This window comes from Phoca vitulina, unplaced genomic scaffold (assembly GCF_004348235.1).
Source record: "Phoca vitulina isolate PV1807 unplaced genomic scaffold, GSC_HSeal_1.0 scaffold76, whole genome shotgun sequence".
Classification (NCBI taxonomy): domain Eukaryota; kingdom Metazoa; phylum Chordata; class Mammalia; order Carnivora; family Phocidae; genus Phoca; species Phoca vitulina.
Genome location: NW_022589779.1, coordinates 2524884 through 2545661, shown reverse-complemented (window position 1 = coordinate 2545661; position 20778 = coordinate 2524884). Strand labels below are relative to the sequence as shown.

At 33.4% G+C, this 20778-nt stretch overlaps 1 protein-coding gene across 1 annotated transcript in view; it reads left to right on the top strand.

The window, feature by feature from the left end:
- Window positions 1-20778, top strand: part of PTPRQ (protein tyrosine phosphatase receptor type Q) — a 197929-nt gene that overhangs the window by 49286 nt on the left and 127865 nt on the right. Inside the window, exons 18-23 of the mRNA XM_032393715.1 lie at window positions 9386-9546; window positions 10252-10397; window positions 15183-15351; window positions 16776-17066; window positions 17324-17599; window positions 17957-18108. Coding sequence (XP_032249606.1) covers window positions 9386-9546; window positions 10252-10397; window positions 15183-15351; window positions 16776-17066; window positions 17324-17599; window positions 17957-18108 — 1195 coding nt within the window. The remainder of the gene's footprint in view (window positions 1-9385; window positions 9547-10251; window positions 10398-15182; window positions 15352-16775; window positions 17067-17323; window positions 17600-17956; window positions 18109-20778) is intronic.

Below are 20778 nucleotides of genomic sequence, written 5' to 3'. Positions count from 1 at the left end.
AAGGTGTCCTTGTGAAAAATGAACTTGGAGTCCAGTTGTGGGAATGTGGCCACTTTGCCCTGACTCGTTCAGTTAAAGAGCCGTTCAATGACCTTCTCAGTGCCTGAGTGTGTGTGTAACTTATTGGGCAGCCAAGCCTGATAAAGCTGTTGGAATGAATATGTGAATTTTTCTTTTTAAGTGTTAAAATAAAGATTTTTTTAAAAGATGCATAAATTTATTAAAACTTTAAAGATATTTCACAACTTATTGAGATTAGAGAAATAATCTCTTAATATATTAACTCTAACAATTTAGACATCCCAGGAGTTAGATTTCAAACGATATAGAAAGAACTACTTATAAAAGGTTTTAATATTACATGTTTTTGTTCCAAGTCTAGTTTTTTGTCTAGACTTGGAACACTTTTGGAGACATGGGGTTGAATTTTGGCACTGCTGTTCAATTATCTGTGTGGTTCTCTTAAAATATTGGATAAATGGTGGTATTGTTATTAACAGTGTTCCTGTTTCAGGGGTTCACATTTCTTTCATACTTCTTAGGTTCCATTATTTTAGTTGTTCCAGTAATTACCAGATTCTTTTAAAAACAACATCTTTTGATGTTTGTTATTTTCAGTATGTCTACCAAATGCAGACTGCCTATTTTATTAATTATAATGGGTGACTTCTCTCTTTGTCATGAATATTTCTCTACAAAATGAGGTTTAATGTGCAGACATTTTATAACCACTCCTATGTGAGTCACATTTGATTTTTAGATGGTGTGCACAGAAATCTGCTTTAACTAATTGCATTTTTAAATGATGTTTCCTTTTAAACTTTTTGTGTAATAGCTTTTATCATTTATCAAGATGATAAAGTAGCATTTTTTCCCTCGGTTATATTGATAAATTATGTTATATATGTCTAAACGGTAAACAATCTTTGCATTACAAGGGCAACCACCATTAAATAAATGAATTCCTATTAGAGCAGTTATTCTTTTAATACACTTTAGATTGAGGTGTAGTATTGTAGTAAACTGATACAAAGCTCATTTACTTACTTTATATAGATCTTGCTTGACTCACAATAGGGTTACATCCTGATAAACCCATCATAAGTTGAAAGTATCATTAAGTCAAAAATGTACTTAATATACCTAATCTGCAGAATACCACAGCTTAGCCCAGCCTATTTTAAATATGTTTAGAACACCTACATTAGCCTACAGTTGGGCAAAATCCTCTAACACAGACCTACTTTACAATAAAATGTTGAATACATCATGTAATTTATTGAATACTTTACTGAAACAGAATGGTCATATGGGCACAGAATGGTTGTAAGTGTATCGGTTGTTGGTCCTCATGATCGTGTGGCTGACTGGGAGCTGTGGCTTGCTGCCTCTCCCAGTATCATGAGAGAGGATCGTACTGCATATGGCTAGCCAGGGAAAAGGTCAAAATTTAAAATTCCAAGTACACTTCCTACTGAATGTGTATTGCTCTTCACACCATCATGAAATGGAAAAATTCTAAGTGGAACCATTGTAAGTTGGGAACCATCTGTAGTTGAATTCAACTTGGATTTGTTTAGCAATTTACTTCTATATTTTTAGTAAAATTTAACAGTAGTTTTCTTTTTTTGTTTATAAATCTTCTATGTGAATGCCATATAAGGTAGAGCTAAAAGACTGGAGTAAAAGTAATGTTGAAAATTCTAGCTTATGTACAAATCTTGGCTTTTGGATGTTTCTCATTTTCTTAGTAGTAATTTTGAGAAGTAATTCTGAACTAGTCAGTCTGACAAATGTTGATTAAACTCTGTGGGGAGATAAAAAATATAGAGAGAATTTAAAAATGATTGTAGACTAATTGGAGATAAAGTATGTGTGTGAAATAATTCTAAAAATACTTGCTAAGTAGTATATTAGGAAGTCAGCTTTTTTAAGAATGCCATTGGTCAAATAATTTCTCCCGTAACATAAAAGTTTACCTTTTGAAATGGCCTTCTATTTGCTCAAAGTATGCTTAGTTCTCTTGCTTCCAGTTTTCTAAAATATGTTCACCCTATTAAAACTACCTGTTTGAGCATACAATATAGATCAGTAATCAGAAAGGGAAGGTTATAAAGATAGATTGATAAATCAGGAGAACATCTCATTGGAAACAGTACAGTAGTCTCCCCTTTTCTGCGGTTTTGCTTTCTGCAATATCACTTACCCACAGTCAACCTCAGCCCAGAAGTGGATGATCCTCCTGACAAATCATCAGAAGGTCAATAATAGCCTAATGCTGCATCACAATGCCTACATCATTCACCTCGCTTCATTTCATCACGTAGGCATTTCATCATGTTACATCTTCACAAGAAGAAGGGTGAGTACAGTACAGTAAGATATTTTAAGAGAGGTCACATTCACATAATTTTATTATAATATATTGTTATAATTATTCTATCTCATTATTAGTTATTGTTGTTAATCTCTTACTGTGCCTAACTTATAAATTAAACTTCATCATAGGTATGTATATACAGAAAGAAACATAATATAGATAGGGTTCAGAACTGTCTATGGTTTCAGGTAGAAATCCACTGGGGGTCTTGGAATGTATCCTCTATGGATTAAGGAGGACAATTTTATATGAAGGCTTGGAGGCATATGAATGAACTGTGCCAGGAAGTTGATAAGTAGCATTGTAGAAATGGAATATTGGGGTCAAATTGGGCTGGGAGAGATATGAACACAGGTAGAGGAAGTGGTTCAATACAGGGATGCCCTTGAGTTGTTTAACTTGAGGTTTCTAGTGGGATATTAAAAGCTCCATCTCAGTTCTATTTGTTAGTCATTTTTCTGAATGACCTGGATGAACGTGAGTGCCAAGTTGTAAACAGGCTACTTGTGGGCCACCTGTGCTTTGCTGGACCTGTGAACTGTTAATAAATTTTGAATAGAATTCTGTCAGCATTTAACAGTGAATAGATCTCTAGTAAAACTTCAGGTTCCTTTGTTTCTTACAGAAATCAGGAAGTTTGCCATATTCCCTGTGATAAAAATCAGCTGGAGTTGAATAGAAACTGTCTTTAGATGGAGCAGTTGCTTGGTAATTTACCAGAGTTCCCACTACACCCTGTTTCAAATCCAGTCTTCTTAGTCATTTATTTTGCTTGGGTGGATCTTGAATTTTTACACCCTCAATTTAGGGGTCTTTAAATCACATTTGTGATATGTACACAGCTGGGAGAGATTGTGATTTCCTTGCATTACAGACTTGGGGAAAAAAACATCTTGGAGAGGTAGGCAAAAGGGCCCAAGAGGGATAGCGTAGTCGTTAGTATTTTGGGAGAAATGTGTTAAGTTTCTTACCTATATTATTTATTTTTCATAAAAATATCATAAAGAGAATATTATTGCCACTTTGTAGGTGTGGAAGCTGAGTTCTGAGATTAAGGAGTTACTTAAATTTACAGAGCTAGAAGATGACAGTAAGAATTCATACCTAGATCTTAGTCCTAAATCATGCATTTCTCAAATCACTAGGAATAAGTGTTATGACTGGCATTTGTTCTAAATATTCAGCAGTATACTTACAGGATTAGGGAAGTCTTAGTTTGATAAAAGTATTTGTGATAAACACTTATGGAGTTATGATAAATTCAGCTTATTGCATCAACTCATATGGGCTATTTCTACCAAAAAAAATCACTCATTTGTTATTGGTCTGCATTAATTGATATATTCATTGTGAGGGAATAAGTATACTGTTTCATGTGCAAACCATTTGGTTACTGGTCTCTGTCTGTACTATACAGACAAAGTAGAGCTTGTTCAGGGAGGAATGATGCAGATGGAAATACTCAGGATCAAGGCATGTGAGAAACTGCTGGGAGAATGGGAAGAGGTTTCAGTCAAGACTTTTAGTTTCAAGTGACTAGACCCAACTTAAACTGGCTTACACAAAAATGGGAATTTATTGACACATGGCTGAAAATCCGGGATATACTAATTGGATGTAGGAGCTCAAATAATTTCATTAGATGTGGTTAACAGTAGGAAGCTTGCGTGGATAACAGCAAGACAGCCTTATATTTTAAGTATAATGGTACAGGAAGAAAGCAGGAGATGATGAAGCTAGAGAGGTGGGCAGCACAGATACATGGATTTTTGAGGCTTGAATAAGGGTATACATATATCTCTATTTGTCCATCTATTGGGAGAATATGAATTTCAATATTGTACAGGATTTAAAATTTTTATTTTAACCCTGTACCCAAAGATCACACTGCTAGAGAAAATACTCCAAGGACTTTCCACTCCTCTTGTAATAAAATTCAAACTTCTTATTCTGGCCTGAGGAATTGCATCCACTCTCAGGGAATGAAATCTTTTTCCTTCAGCTCAAGCACAACCCTCCCCCTGTCTTCTGGTCCTTAATTCCTTGTGTCTACTCTAAGATCATGGTTTATAAATGGCTCCCCAGCTTCAACCTCATTCTCTTTATGGCTTTTGCCTTTAATCTTATAAATGTGTCTTTTTTGCTAAAGGCAAACAAACAAGACAAAATCGAGCCAAATCAACCAGCCAACCAAATGATGACAATAAGAAAACAGCGACAACAAATAAATACCGTGCTTTCACTCAGACTTTCTCTGAAACTCTAGAAGAGCTTTAGGATCATAGACTGTGCAGCTATTTATGTCTTACTAGTTTGGGGTTGTTTAATACATAATTGTGAGTCTATTAGACCTACTCAGCTATGCAGGGTAGTTGTTCTAGAGTAAGGTGCAACATAGAAGAGCAGATTCCTTATACTGGGAAAATTAGTGAAAATCACTGGTTCATAGAGGAAGAGAATATTTGACAGAGTCAAGTGGATGCTGAAATTATTGGAAGTGTTATTTAGTTAGTGAAATATTTAATCTAGAATATTTATATAACAGCAGATTATAGCTTTGAAAACAAATACATAGGAATGGACAAGGATGGATATGTCATTTGGTTAGATTACCCACATGGAACAAAATACCAAATGATGAAATTTAGAATTAAGACCATGACCTTTCAAAGGGTCTCAAACCATGTGTAGAAAACCATTCACGTTCATGCTTAGGGAAATGGAATTTGTTTCAGTCTTCCCAGGTGGTTTTGGTACTCAAGATTCCTTCACTGGCAGTTGTTGCTTAACATGATCTTGATGTGATAAGAGATGAGCAAAGTAAGTTCTAAACCAGACCAAAGAAACTGCTCTTCTACTCTAGAATTTCCTTTATGCCTAGATGTCAAAATGTGCTCCATTTTTTGAAAAAAAAAATCATAACTTGATGAGGAAATAACTTTATTTTAAAGACTCCATTAATCCCATCCCAAGACATTTTCTTGGTGTTACCAGTGAGTATAGACAGAGAAACTGCATCCTATATTTATTCAGAATAGTTCCAAGGTCATTCAAATTCTTTTGATGTCTCAAATTCAAGAAAGCTTTTAAAATGTTCTAGTAAGTTTCTAGAATTAAATCAGTAAAACAAAGGCACTGAGGACTCCCCTCAAATTTTTTTTCAGTTTGAAAATTTACACTGACTAGGAGGTTTGCCTGATGTTGAAAGTTATCTATTTTAGAGATTAAGTATTGTTGGCATTTATATTCCTTCCATTTCTACACAGTTTATACTTTTGGATATGTAAGACTTAGACCTGTTTTGTCAGGGAGGCCTCTATTCTTTCTCTCCCCACCACACTCAGCTCCCTATTCTACTCGCAGACCTTACAAACTAACTTTCTAGTCTACAATTTCCTACATCTTTGGGAGCTATGCTTTAGTCTCCTTGTCTAGATGTTACCAACAGTCAAATTTTACAGATTTATTATTTTTTTTTACGATTTAATTTTTTTGCTCTTCTCCTTTTCTTTGCTGTTAGCCACTGGTGGGGTGGGATGGGGAGAGGTGTTGTCCTTGTCCTTAAAGGGATCCCATTCTTATTAATTAATTGTTTTATAATTATTTACTATTTTGTCTATTTTGAAGACAGGGGCTAAATCTTACTCATATTTATTTCTAACATAGTTCCTGAATAAAGTAGATGTTCAATAAATTTTGTCAAATGTCGATTGTATACATATCATTTCTAAATTCAGAGGGGCTGGGGAGGTATCTATCCTTTGTTTGGAGCACTAATTGGAAGAACAATGCCTTTCTAACTCTAATATATATTGTTTTCCATTTAAAACATTACAGTAAAATATAGAAAAGGGAATGTGTACGTTATGCAAAAAAGAAAAAAGGACCACAAATGACCAATATACATATGAAAAGATATTCTGTCTCACAAATGGTTAGGGATGTACAGATTAAATAGATTTTTGTTTGGTCAAACTTGCAGTAATTAAGAAGATTAATATCCAGACTAGTAATAAGAGTTTTCCAAAAGATGTGCTCTCACACATTGTTGTTGTGGCTCTAAATTATAATCACTCATAGTTTGGAAAGGAAACAATTGGAATAATTAGAATTTTAAAAAAATCAAACCATTTGATTCAATGATTACACTACTGGGAATTTAACCTATAGAAATCCAGGTGCCATTATGAAAAGGCATTTGTGTAAGAATGATTACTGCATCATGGTTAGTAACTAAGAGAGAGAGAGAGAGAGAAAGCAACCTAAATGTTAATTTTATAGAAGAATGGCTGAATAACTACGATATATCCAAATTAGGGAAAATAATGGTAAGAATCATTGTTATTATCACATAGATAGATCATATAAGCAAAAAACAAGATATAGAAGAACATATACTTTTATAAATGGAAATAAAACACTCTAATGGAACAACTAATATTCCTATTATAATATTTTTAAACTAATAAGAACAAAACAGAGATCTTTAAACTAAGCCAGTTAAAACCAAAAGATTATGGCCATGTCAAACCTGGGTTTCTCATGCATGGGAGGGAGTGTGGCCCATCTGAACTGCAGGGCTGCTCACTGAGACTCCTCCTTGGAGTGCAGAGAGCTCAGGCATCAGCCCAGAGGTTCATGGGTCTTTTCTCCAATCTGGCAATTGCATAAGAGCAAGGAGGATGGAGTCAGATCCTCAGAGACAGCAGCACTTCTCTCTCATTTTTACTTCCAAGTTCTCAGTTATAGAGCAAACTGTCTCTTGATCTATGTTCTGAATTTGGATCAGAAATTGAAATTTCAGTTGAAGTTTACTGATGCTCAGATATTTTTTTTTACCTTAGTCATTAAAATACCAGCAACAATCCTAAACTCCAAAAGAAAAACAAAAAAACCTGAAACAGCAAGACATATCAGTATCTGAAAAATTTTGTTAATACTATTTTGTCTCAGGGTAAACCAGTATAGATGTAGAAACTATATCTGTATATGCTGAGGTGGATTATTGGTTTTGTTATTCAGACAGTTTATAAAGACTATCTTCTTCTTACCAAAATATCTGGATATGTGAGACAGAATTTACTTTTGACCTGCCTTTTCCAGGTAATTGCCTCCATTCTTCATTATTTATGGAACATAATCAGGGTTTTTCTTCCTGTAGGCATAGTCATCTGCACTACTTTGTTGTGAAGGTCAGGGCAAGAAGGTAGTGATGCAAGGCAGCAGATAGCATTAAAAAATATGCTTGAAAAGGAATTTTAAAAATAGATAAAATGCAATTAGATTACTTTAGCTAATTTCATAGCTTTGGAGATCTGAATTGGATTAACCATACTGCAGTGTTCTAATGACCTGTGACCAATGACAGGAGTATGGAATTGGGTAAAGTTTCTATGACAAGGCATCTTTCTCTGAGACTAACAGCCACAGCATTAAGTTCTAAAAGCCCCCTCCTGGGTCTCAGTGAAGTCCCTACTGCTTCTGAGAGACACTGTCTGATGGAACTGTTTCAAATTGCTGAATAGGCTTGCTAATCCTGCCTGTCTCCAATCACATACTCTGAATCCATATTTTTCTCACTATGGTAAGCTTTCCAACTACTTTTCAGATAAGCGTACTTAATATTTGGAGTGGATTGACACTTTTGTAATAGTAAAACCATGCCTGAAATGTCTGTCTTTGTGGATACTCTTAATTATTTCAATGGCAAAGAGAGAGCATTTTATATTCAGAGGAAATAATGTCCATTTACTTCTTGGGTGCTTTGTGATACAGAGGAAAAATGAGATTACATGAGAGATAACTTTTTCTGTGATGTTGATCATATTCCCTTACTTACATTCTTTCATAATTAATTTTATTGCTCTTAAAAATCTAAACTTCTTTTTTTTGAAAGATTTGTTTATTTGAGAGAGAGGTGGGGGAGGGACAGAGGGAGAGAGAGAATCTCAAGCAGACTCCCCACTAAGCACAGAGCCTGACGCAGGGCTGGATCCCAGGCCCCCAAAAGGATGACCTGAGTCGAAATCAAGAGTCAGACGCTTAACTGACTGAGCCACCCAGGTGCCCCTAAATTTCTTTTTAAATGTTTTAAAGTACCCCTATATACATGTTTTCAGTACCCCTATATACATGTTCATTTTTTAATTTAGATTCTAGTCTATACTTAATTCAAAACTATAGAAACTCTACGAGCATGACTGAAATAAAATAATTGTAGTCTTATATTACTTAGCAACATTTTATTCTTTAGATTTTCTTTTTCCCCTTGTGATTTCAGTACTTACTTGGAGAGTTTTTAATCAATATTTATTTGTGTTTTCTTTTCTGGAGTGACATTTTAAATACTTCTAAGATTTAATTGGATGAAAGACATGAGCTCTACCTTTTTCTTTTTTGTATATTATACGTACATTATTTTCAGTTTGTTTCCAGTTAATACATAATTTATTATAAATTAATAATTAAAGGGTAATTAATATAATTGATAAACAAAAGATAACCCATAGGCTCACTATTTTAGATGATACTATTCAAATATTTACTATTTTTTGAATTGGTCTAAGGTAAATATTACTTTTGTACAATATATGAAAAGGGAATTTGTTTGACAAAGAGTATAAATAAGATGTTGCCAGCACTTAAAAAGAACAAATATTTGAACAAACTAAAACATGGGTATGAAAAGGAGTAGTATAATTATTTGGACTACACAGTATTCCTAGAGCTCTATTGAAATCAGTCCAGGTAAATTCTAATAAGAACATCTTATTAACACTTGATTGAATTACTAAATATACTTGAAAACAAAAGAAATTTATTTATTGAATTATTTTGAATTTCACTCTTTTCAGCATTTCAGAATAAGTGGCTTCTTTATCCTGTTAGTCTGGATTAAGATATTTCTGTGCATTAATGTTGCTTATTTTTAATGTGCTTGTGCCCAAAATGTATATGTAATGTTTAATAGTCAGTTATACAGATAATTTCTTTTTTTTCTCCCAGGGATAGATCATCATTAAAAGCTATTAATGTAACTGAAACATCATTAGAATTTTCAGATTTGGACTATGATATTGAATATAATGCTTATGTAACAGCTAGCACCAGGTTTGGTGATGGGAAAATGAGAAGCAGTATCATTAACTTTCGAACACCCGAGGGAGGTGAGTTCTTTTGGATGTAGGCCAAGTAAAAGAAGATCCTACTCAGAAAAAATAAGCATTAGATATCAAAATGTATTATTAAGCTTAATATCTGTCATCATTTTGGAGGCAAAATTGCTTTTTGGTCATTTCCTAGCTGTGTGATGTTGGGAAAGCTAATCTCTCTGTGCCTCAGTTTCCTATCTGTATTAATGGAAACGATATATACCTAATTTACAGGGTCCTTATGAGGATTAAATGAGTTTATATTTGTAAATGCACTCAGTACAGAACTTGATACTTAGTAAGCATTTTATGTATTTGTTAAATGAAACAGAGTAAAATGCATGAAGTTAGCTCTCTACCTTTGTTCTCTATTATCAGATTTCAAGATTCTAAGTTAAATTAGAATTTCATATTATGTGTTTTATATTGGAGACTTGTTATAATGTTTTTTTTTTTCAAATACAGGGCAGTAGGCATGTTTTAGAGCTGGGATTGTGTTTTACCAGTAAGAAATCTAACAGTCCTCTGCTTGGATATTGCTATGATATAGTGTGAGAGGGATGGCCCAATGAGTCTATGGATTTCATTTCTGACTTCTAATTTTTTTTTTTTTTTAAAACGATGGTCATCACTTATCAGAGACAGGTAAAATTTAGAACATTTCAGACATTATTTGGAGCCACAAGTACAGTTTTCTGTTCAATTGTTTTTTTTTTATAGCACCAAGTGATCCTCCCAAAGATGTTCATTATGCAAATCTCAGTTCTTCATCAATAATGCTCTTTTGGATGCCTCCTTCAAAACCTAATGGGATTATACAATATTATTCTGTTTATTACAAAAATACTTCAGGTACTTTTGTGCAGGTAAGACCTGAGTTTTCTTCTAGTTCTTTATTTATATCCTTCAGTTTTATTGATGATGATATAGACTTGGCCTGGTAGAAAAATCATTTATCTTACACTGATAATTATGCACAGACACTTTATAAAACGCCCATTGACGTTGAAAAAACGTGATGAGAAATGTCAGATACATTTTAATCTAGCTATGCATGCTTCACATTTCAAATGTATTGCTAACAATGAAGCTGCCACCTATTTAAAATTCTATGTATAAATATGGCCCTTAATTCTACTTCTCCAAGAAGTGTTCTCTGAGGAGTTGATGGTTTAATTTACCCTCGGTTATTTCTTAGCTAAATTTTTTCCCTTTTGTTTGTATACAATATAAATAGTTTTCAAGTTTGGATGTGTTTGCGTATTTTTTTTTCAATTTAAAAAATTTTCAACTACTAGCAGGAGGGGTTGTTATTATTATTTAGTATTAGATGTAATAAAACCACTAGTAATGTGGTTATTTAACTTGAAGTATGCAGGGTTTTAGGATCGCACAGTTTTCTGATGTGAATGATGGTTATGAAAGTAGCTAAAATGCATTTCATGTAGAGAAGTATTTTCAGTTTACTCAATAGAGATCCTCTATTTTATCCAAACTAAATATTTTATAGAACTCTAATACATGAAAAAGGTAAAAATTAGGAATGGTTGTGATTGAATCAGGAATGGAGGGAGTTGGAATATAATTTGGAAAAAAACTAACTTCAAAGAAATGTTACAGTTTACAATCTCAGGAAATAAAGCATGCTTTATTGTACTATTTGCTTTAGTGTGTCTATGATGCAGTTTAGGCCGGTCAGTGGGGTCAGAGTAGGACGTTACCAGCCATCTCAGGACTAACCTGGTAACCAGTGGGGTCAGAGCAGGAGGTTACCAGCCGTCTCAGGACTAACCTAGTAACCAGTGGGGTCAGAGCAGGACGTTACCAGCCGTCTCAGGACTAACCTAGCAACCTAGCAGTGAATAAGACAAAGTCAAGGTTGGTTTGGTTTTTATATTCTGCTCAAGACCCTCTAAAGGTAGGGGTTGAATAAGTGTGACTACTTAAAACTTCATGCCAAAAGGAAAACTACTTTATACAAGACATGAAGAGATATATATATATATATATATATATATATAGTTATAGATGTAGACTTTTTAAACAAATACCTTAAGAGCAGAAGAAGAAAGGAGGATCCTTTTCCCCTGCTTCTATGTACATTAAGCAATTTCTGCTATTCCTTCTTGTTCTACGCTATTTGGAGAAAAGAAATGGGATTAGTGTGCAATTTATTATTATTTTTAACACAAGGTTGTCTACAAATTTAACAATGTGTCATTGTGTCACAGAGGCCATTCAAAATGCAGATTTTTCTTCTTTCATGCATTTAACAAAAATATTGCAAAGTGACGTCAGTAGTTCTAAATCTTAGTAAAGGTTTTGCCTCTGCACAATTTACTTTATGACCGGTATACAAAATTCTGTTTTGGTTCTCTTTGTCCATATCTAAATAATGAAGTGTAAACATCTAACTATAGTTTCAACATGATCTTATGAGCCTATTTACTCAAACCTGGGTATATGATACCATCCCATTTATAATTCATCTATCTTAGAAAATGTAATCTTTTATTAAATAATCTTAAGAATGCTTTTAAGTGTGACAGCTGCAAGAGGGCACAGGCTAATGATGTGAAAACATTTCTCATGTTGCTTGAAGTTCATCCGTGCTTTAATTTGTTCCTTCAGTTAGCGTTAAATACAGCATCTTCACTTCCTAATTTTCTATTTTGGGTTGGCAGAATAGAAGAAATCCTCGAAATGAAAATTATACAGCCAAACAAGTGTATCGCTTTTTTCTTCCTCCTTCTCTTTCCCACAGAACTTTGTAGAATACTTCATGCACAGTACATCATATTCTGCTTTTCATTCCTGGTATCTGTTTACTTGTCTTAGCTCCTATGCTATAGCAAATAACTTGAAGAAAAGAGTCATGTGACACATATCTTTCCATCCCCCAAGGTCCTCTGGTACTGTATCATACATAGGTTTAATGCTCAATAAATATTTTTAGTTTAAATAATATAAAATTATTGTAATAGACCAACATTATTTTTGGTACTTAGTCATAATGATGGAGCATTTGAGTTTGTGGTGAAGTGATTTTTCCTTCTTACCTTGGGGAATTTAATCTCTCTGCTACCATTTGTTTTTCCTTTGCTTGCTGCACATTGTGTTTAGTAGAGTGTATTAACTCTTCCACATTTTCACTTTTACCCACTTATGTCATATCTCCTCCTGTGCCTGACATAGTGTCTTGTTATACTAACAAAATGCTAATTGAATACTGTACTGGTGGATCCATCAAATTTGGAAGCTTTCACTATATAACTTCTGGCTGCTTTTATATATACAAAGTAGCAAGTCTTAATTCGATAATTTGAGCTGAAAGTTTTTCCCAAAAACAAATAAAATGACTGAAATGATCATCTGGATAATTGATCTAATTCCAAATTTATTACATGTCTAGGCATGCTAAGTCACATATTCATCAGGAATGACTTCTGGATGCTTCAGAATAATTCATTTCTGAATAATCAATAGGTAATTTATTATTGGTAATCAATAGGTAATTTATGACAGGTAATCAGAATAAATTCTATAACAAAGAAAAATTAAAATTTATACCAAAAAGCTATGTTAATATATTTTTCATTACATACTTGTGACTTATTTATTTTATAACTGGAAGTCTGTACCTTTTGATCACCTTCACCCATTTTGCCCACCCCCTCCCACCCTGCAACTCTGGCAACCACCAATCTGTTCTCTGTATCTGTGAGTTCAGGGTTTTGGTTTTTTGTTTGTTTTAGATTCCACATATGAGTGGGATCATATGGTATTTGTCTTTCTCTGTTGGACATATTTCATTCAGCATTATGCCTTCAAGGTTCATGTTTGCTGTCACAAATGGCAAGATTTCCTTCTCTTTAAATGGCTGACTAATTAATTACATTAATATTTTTAAGAGATACTTCGTGTAAGCCAGTTATTCCATGTGTCAAATAGGTATGTTAAAAGATATTGAAGTTTACAGATCATATTTTGTGTGAAATTGTTATATTGTTTTAACTTATCTGTTCCTAAATAAGCAACCACAAAATTGAGGTAGATCTTTTATTACACTCATTCTTCCCTCCCTTCTCCACCAAATACTGGCAAAAGAACCACAAAACTTTGCTGAATTTAATTTTTTGATACATTATAGAACCATCCTAATTATAAACTTTAGTCAAATTGACTACCCTAAGTTTTTCATTTAGATTTATTTATTTATTTGAGAGAGAGAGAGTGTGTGTGTGTGTGTGTGAGAGAGTGGGGGGGAGGGGCACTGAGAGAGGGAAGGAGAGAGAGAATCTCAAGCAGACTCCCTGCTGAGCATAGAGCCCAACATGGGGATCGTTCCAGGACAATGAGATCATGACCCCAGCCAAAATCAGGAGTCGGATGCTTGGGGTGCCTGGGTGGCTCAGTCAGTTAAGCGTCTGCCTTCAGCTCAGGTCATGATCCCAGAGTCCTGGAATTGAGCCCCACCTCAGGCTCCCTGCTAGGTGGGGAGTCTGCCTCTCCCTCTCCCTCTGCCTCTCTCTCTTTCCTCCCTCTGTACCAATTAAATAAATAAAATTAAAAAAAAGTGTTGGATGTTTAACTGACTGAGCCACCTAAGCGCCCCAGATTACCCTATGTTTTTCATTTAAATGAACTAATTATCATTTATTGTGCTTTTAATTGTGTACCAGATATGATATTGTTTTATGTGCTTCCATATCATCTAATCCTTAAATCTCTCTGTGAAGGAGAAATAATTATTCCTATTTTATAGATGAGGAAGGAAAAGCTTTGAGTTGAGATGATTTATTGAGGGTTACTCTGCTAGAATTGAATTTAGATCTATAGGAAGCTCAAAGCTTTGTATGGATTGGAATGATTGAGCTTTCTTGGTGTAGATGCACATTATTATTAAGACTTATTCATACTAATTGCCTACATAATTTTTAAGTCTATTTTCCTTTATTTTATAATTTGTTTTAACTATGTGTTTTGTGTTTAAAATATGGTCAGAAAGGAAATGATTGTATAAATAAATTCCCTAATCATCAAAAAATGCCTTAGGACAAATATAACTAGGAGTCAGGCAAAAGAATTTTAAAATTGCTCTTACTCTGCATATAAGAAAGAAAATGCATCTAATAGACTTCCTATTTCTCCCCATGATTATAGAAGAAAAAAAAAAAAGCCTTATTAAGGATGAATAACAACCATTTGAGTTGAGAGAAAGAGGTGAATACTTTCATAATTTCTTCATCATTAGCAGGAAAAAAAAAATAAAAGCCTTTATAATAATCCTAAACTTGTTCAAAAATATATGTCAGTGTTTTGAAAAATACTTGAATGTTTTATAAGGAAAATTGACACTGTACAGTTGTGGCATTTTCAACTGGCTGCTGAACGTTCTCCTTAAGCTGGAAGTTTCTACTCTTTGCTGTTCTGTATGTTGGTTTTATGATAAAAAGTACTACCATCCATTTCTCTTTTAGTACAACATATTTCCAGTTTAATTATTGCACTAAAATATTCTATGTTGATTTTTCTCAAATTGACATATTAAAGTAATGAGACAACCAATTCATGGATAATAATTATTTTGAGATGTGCATGTGTACTAAAGCTATATTCTGAACAATTAAAACAACATGTTTATTTTTCAGAATTTTACACTCCATGAAGTAACCAATGACTTTGACAATATGACTGTATCTGCAGTAATAGAGAAACTGGCAATATTCAGCTACTATACATTTTGGGTAACAGCAAGTACTTCAGTTGGAAATGGGAATAAAAGCAGTAACATAGTTCAAGTATACACAGATCAAGACAGTATGTAAACAAAAATCATTTATTAATCTTTAATAGGATTAATTTAAAACTTTATTTCAGAACCTTTTTTCTATTTGTATATATTGCTAGTGAAATATGTAATTTATTTAGGCACATTTAACTAATTATTATAGAAGTTTGAAAATGTATTTAATGTTGCTATAAAACTGCTACAATAATAACAGCCTTTTCTATTCATGAAAACTGCTACCATTCATGAAAACTGTCACTTTTATTTCTCCAAAGGATGTCACAGCCATCCAGTTATAAGCATGAAAAATACTGTTGTATACATGGATGGATTTTCCAATACTTAATATACTTGTTCCTCCGCTTTAAGAACTACCTTTTTTTTTTTTTTTTTTTGTAATCTAGCAACTTCCATTTCAGCATTTGAGTCCAAATAGGACTCTATACAGCATCTTTGTTCTTATTGTGATTTTGACTCAGATACCTGGAATCTTTACTTTTTTAACCCCAGAAGTTTCTTGTATACAGCGTCAGCAGTATCCTGTTTGTGCTGAGGATTCAGAAAACTCTAATGATTGAAGTGCTTGATGTTTTTTAGGTTTCAGCTTCAAGAATACAATGATACATAAATCATTGCCTATTTCTTCTTGTTTCTGGTGTCCTTTTATTTCTTAAAGACTAGTCTCTTATTGAGAAATGGTATTGACCTAAACTTCTGCTGATAGTAAGATTCTGTGTTGTCTTAAGATTGTAAACTGGCAGACACAATAAGTAGGAGGAGTGAATGCTTTCCTTGTTAGAACAATCTTTTAAATCGTTTACACATTGAGCAACAGAATAAGATACGAAAAAATATGTGAAAATATGTGCTTGCAGAGTCTTTAGCAAAGTGTTTTAGTGCAGTATGTGGTCAATATCATTTCAGGCATTCTTTAAATGCAGATCTGTCCCCATATTTTCACCAACCTATAAGTGTTATCAGTGACTATTATAGCACCATGGATAATAAACACTTACTGGGCACAGTTGCAGGTGAGAGGTCTTAGATGTGATATATGTATGCTAAAGATAATCTTTAGAAGACAGAAAATAAAAATATTGTTTAGACAATATACATTATCAAATATTTAAATATCTGAGTATATATACACAGTCATACATGTATAATACATGGATAATCTCCATGTTGTAGGAAAGAAAAGACAAGAGAATATTATATAAAACAATCTCACACATATTAAAGATGACAGGGTTTATATTTTGAATCATTTTTAATATAATTATTTTGAAATGATACTTTGTAATAGGTGGTATTACTACATCTGCATTTAAACAATGTAAGAGCTGATGGTATAAAAGATGCCATTTCAACAATTACCCTCAGTTTGTGAATTTACTCAAATTTTATTTAGGGTGACTGATAATTTTTATATTTTGCACGTTACCTACCATAGTACCTGAAGGGTTTGTTGGAAACCTAACTTACAAGTCCATTTCGTCAACTGCAATAAATGTAAGCTGGAGCCCGCCGTCTCAACCAAATGGTCTAGTCTTCTACTATGTTTCTCTGAGCTTACAGCAGACTCCTCATCATGTGAGACCACTTCTCGTTACGTATGGGAGAAGCATGTATTTTGATAATCTGGAAAAATATACTGATTATATATTAAAAATCACTCCATCAACAGAAAAGGGATTCTCTGATACCTATACTGCCCAGCTACACATCAAAACTGAAGAAGATGGTAGGCTGGACCCTTTTATTGCCTATAAGCAGATTGTTGCTGTTCTCTTATTTATATTGCTTTTTGATAGAAAACATCATTCTTATATAGAATCTGTTTGTTCTCAAATAATTCGCCTTTCAATAAACATAACTCTATATTTTTTTAAATTAAAATAATTATCTGCTAATAAAATTAAGTCCCATCATTATTAAAGCCTCTTCTTCTTAATGCTAATTCACTTTTGTTTCATTTAATATTCTTTTTTTCTTTTATAGTCCCAGAAACTTCACCAATAATCAACACTTTTAAAAACCTTTCCTCTACCTCAGTTCTCTTATCATGGGATCCCCCAGTAAAGCCAAATGGTGCAATAATAAGTTATGATTTAACTTTACAAGGACCAAATGAAAATTACTCTTTCGTTACTTCTGATAATTATCTAATATTGGAAGAGCTTTCGCCATTTACATTATATAGTTTTTTTGCCGCTGCAAGAACTATAAAAGGACTTGGTCCTTCCAGTACTCTTTTCTTTTACACAGATGAGTCAGGTAAGCCGGAATCCATACCTCTTCACTATTGCAGCCTTGCTCTCTCTTTTTAAGGAACAGCATGGAAATTGAAAGGATATTCAGTTACCTATTTGTAACAGGCTCACAACTGTTCATCTACTTTGCTGAACATTTTTTTTCTTAGTTCAAGCTTCGGAATGAAGTGCTTGTTTAAAACAACTTTGGGACTACTGAGTTCCAAGTATAAAAACGTAATTACTGATGCTATTTATTTCTGAAATTAAACTATCATCATTTTAGAAATCTTAACTAGTGTCTTCAGGAAGCTAGAGTCGCAGTGATATTTTTATGCTAAAAGTGTTCTGAATGTAAGTTTTATGATGTGTTTTCCTGCAGTGCCTTTAGCACCTCCTCAGAATTTGACCCTAATCAACTACACGTCAGACTTCGTGTGGCTGAAATGGAACCCGAGTCCTGTTCCAGGCGGTACTGTTAAAATATATAGTTTAAAAATTCATGAACATGAAACTGACACTATATTTTATAAGGTAGGTTGATTATAACAGTATAAGTTAATTTCAAAAATTCAAAAATTGAATTAATATCTTTTGACATGCCGGGGAAAATGGACTGCTTTAAATTAAATAAGGACCATCTTTTTAAATAATCTTTTTTTCCTACGATTTGAGGATATTTGTGGAAAACACAGAAAACATTTGTCAGATTGGAAGGTGAATACTTTGTAGAGCAATTTACTTAGAATTTACAACTTCTAGATATTTATGAGTTAAGAAATAATTACATTATTTTGTTAATGCTGGGAAGTATGTAGTAAATTTTTTAGACTACTTAAAACCTGTTATTATCTTAAATGCAATATATTTCTATTTATTGTTAAGAGAGATACCAAGTGAATGTTTATAACCTTTCAGAAAAGTATTTATGCTGGACATCTGTTAATCTTCCCTGATAGAATATAATCCTACACTAATTGGTCTTTTAAGATATACAGTTATTCTTTTCCTTTCAGTGCTAATTTGTTTGCAACAGCAGATACCCTTTCCCTCCTTTATTTTTAGGTTCCAGAATCAATGAAAAATACCCAAAGAACTGATATAACAAATGATCTCAAGTATACATATATACTTGTATGATTTCTAGCATTTAATTGCCAAAAAAAATGTTATATGACTGGCATTTATTTAAGAAAGTGTTTTTATTTTTTTCCCTAAGGCAAATGAAGTACTGGAATGCTCTTATTTAGTTACAGTAAGAGTGAAAAAACTCTGCAGTAAACATTGTCCCCAATATTATATGTATTATAATTTATTGCTGATGGTAAATCATTTTTATGGCATATGTAGCTTACAAAGTAAATAGTAAAAAGCAAAAGCAGTGGTTAAGGTTATGTCATAAGGAGCAATGACTTTCTTTCTGGAAATTAAGATACTACTTTAAAATCTGATTGGCTGAGTAAAATTTGAATTATAGTACTCCATAAATGTGGAATCTGTTCCCCAGAAGTGTGAAATTCTTTAATAATGCTAAGTCTCTAGCCCTCTAATAACTATCCCCAGTCTAATCTTAACATATTCCCATTTTTTGTTTGTTTTATCTGTGTGGGTCACTGGGAAATGTATATCAAAAAGTAAAAAGCAATCATTTTCTTACTGCAATCACATTTTGAGACTTAATGTGCTGCATTATAGCAGTTGCTTAATCTCTTCTGACTCAGTTTCTTCAAGTGCAAAATGGGAGCTATAAAGATGCATACATTAAAAAGTGAGGATTATAAAGGGAAAATCTATATCAAGCATTTAGAATAATCTTTAGCACATGTTAAATGTATTAGCTGTTGTTGTTATTTTAAAAAAGATTTAAAAAAATCCATCAAGCATTGTCATAACACTAAGCATGAAATGACAGTATACCTTTACCTGAATATGAGAAGTTATATTCTAAAATTTTTAAACATCTTGATTTTTCAGTAGAAATGCTACCATTAAAATTTCACTAGTAGCAAACATATAACCTTTATACTATGAATGTTAAATGTACCACTTTTAATTGAGGGAATAGTTTTTCTTTAAAATTCACTACTTTTATCCATTGGACATTCTTTCCTGCTTTGTCGAATATTACTTGACCATAGAGTTGAGGGTCCATTTCTGGGCTCTCTATTCTGTTCCATTGATCTATGTGTCTGTTTTTGTGCCAGTACCATGCTGTCTTGATGATGACAGCTTTGTAATAGAGCTGGAAGTCCAGAATTGTGATGCCGCCAGCTTTGCTTTTCTTTTTCAACATTCCTCTGGCTACTCGGGGTCTTTTCTGGTTCCATACAAATTTTAGGATTATTTGTTCCATTTCTTTGATAAAAGTGGATGGTATTTTGATGGGGATTGCATTGAATGTGTAGATTGCTCTAGGTAGCATTGACATCTTCACAATATTTGTTCTTCCAATCCATGAGCATGGAACGTTTTTCCATTTCTTTGTGTCTTCCTCAATTTCCTTCATGAGTATTTTATAGTTTTCTGAGTACAGATTCTTTGCCTCTTTGGTTAGATTTATTCCTAGGTATCTTATGGTTTTGGGTGCAATTGTAAATGGGATCGACTCCTTAATTTCTCTTTCTTCTGTGTTGGTGGTGGTGTATAGGAATTCCACTGATTTCTGTGCATTGATTTTATATCCTGCCACTTTACTGAATTCCTGTATGAGTTCTAGCAGTTTTGGGGTGGAGTCTTTTGGGTTTTCCACATAAAGTATCATATCATCTGCAAAGAGTGAGAGTTTGACTTCTTCTTTGCCGATTTGGATGCTTTTTATTTCTTTTTGTTGTCTGATGGGAGGGATGGGGTGACTGGGTGATAGACATTGGGGAGGGTATGTGCTATGGTGAGTGCTGTGAATTGTGTAAGACTGATGAATCACAGACCTGTATCTCTGAAACAAATAAAACATTATATGTTAAAAAAAAAAAAAGAAGAAGATAGTAGGAAGGGAAAAATGAAGGGGGGGAAATTGGAGGGGGAGACGAACCATGAAAGACTATGGACTCGAGAAACAAACTGAGGGTTCTAGAGGGGAGGGGGTGAGGGGATGGGCTAGCCTGGTGATGAGTATTAAAGAGGGCACGTATTGAGTGGAGCACTGGGTGTTATACGCAAACAATGAATCATGGAACACTACATCAAAAACTAATGATGTAGTGT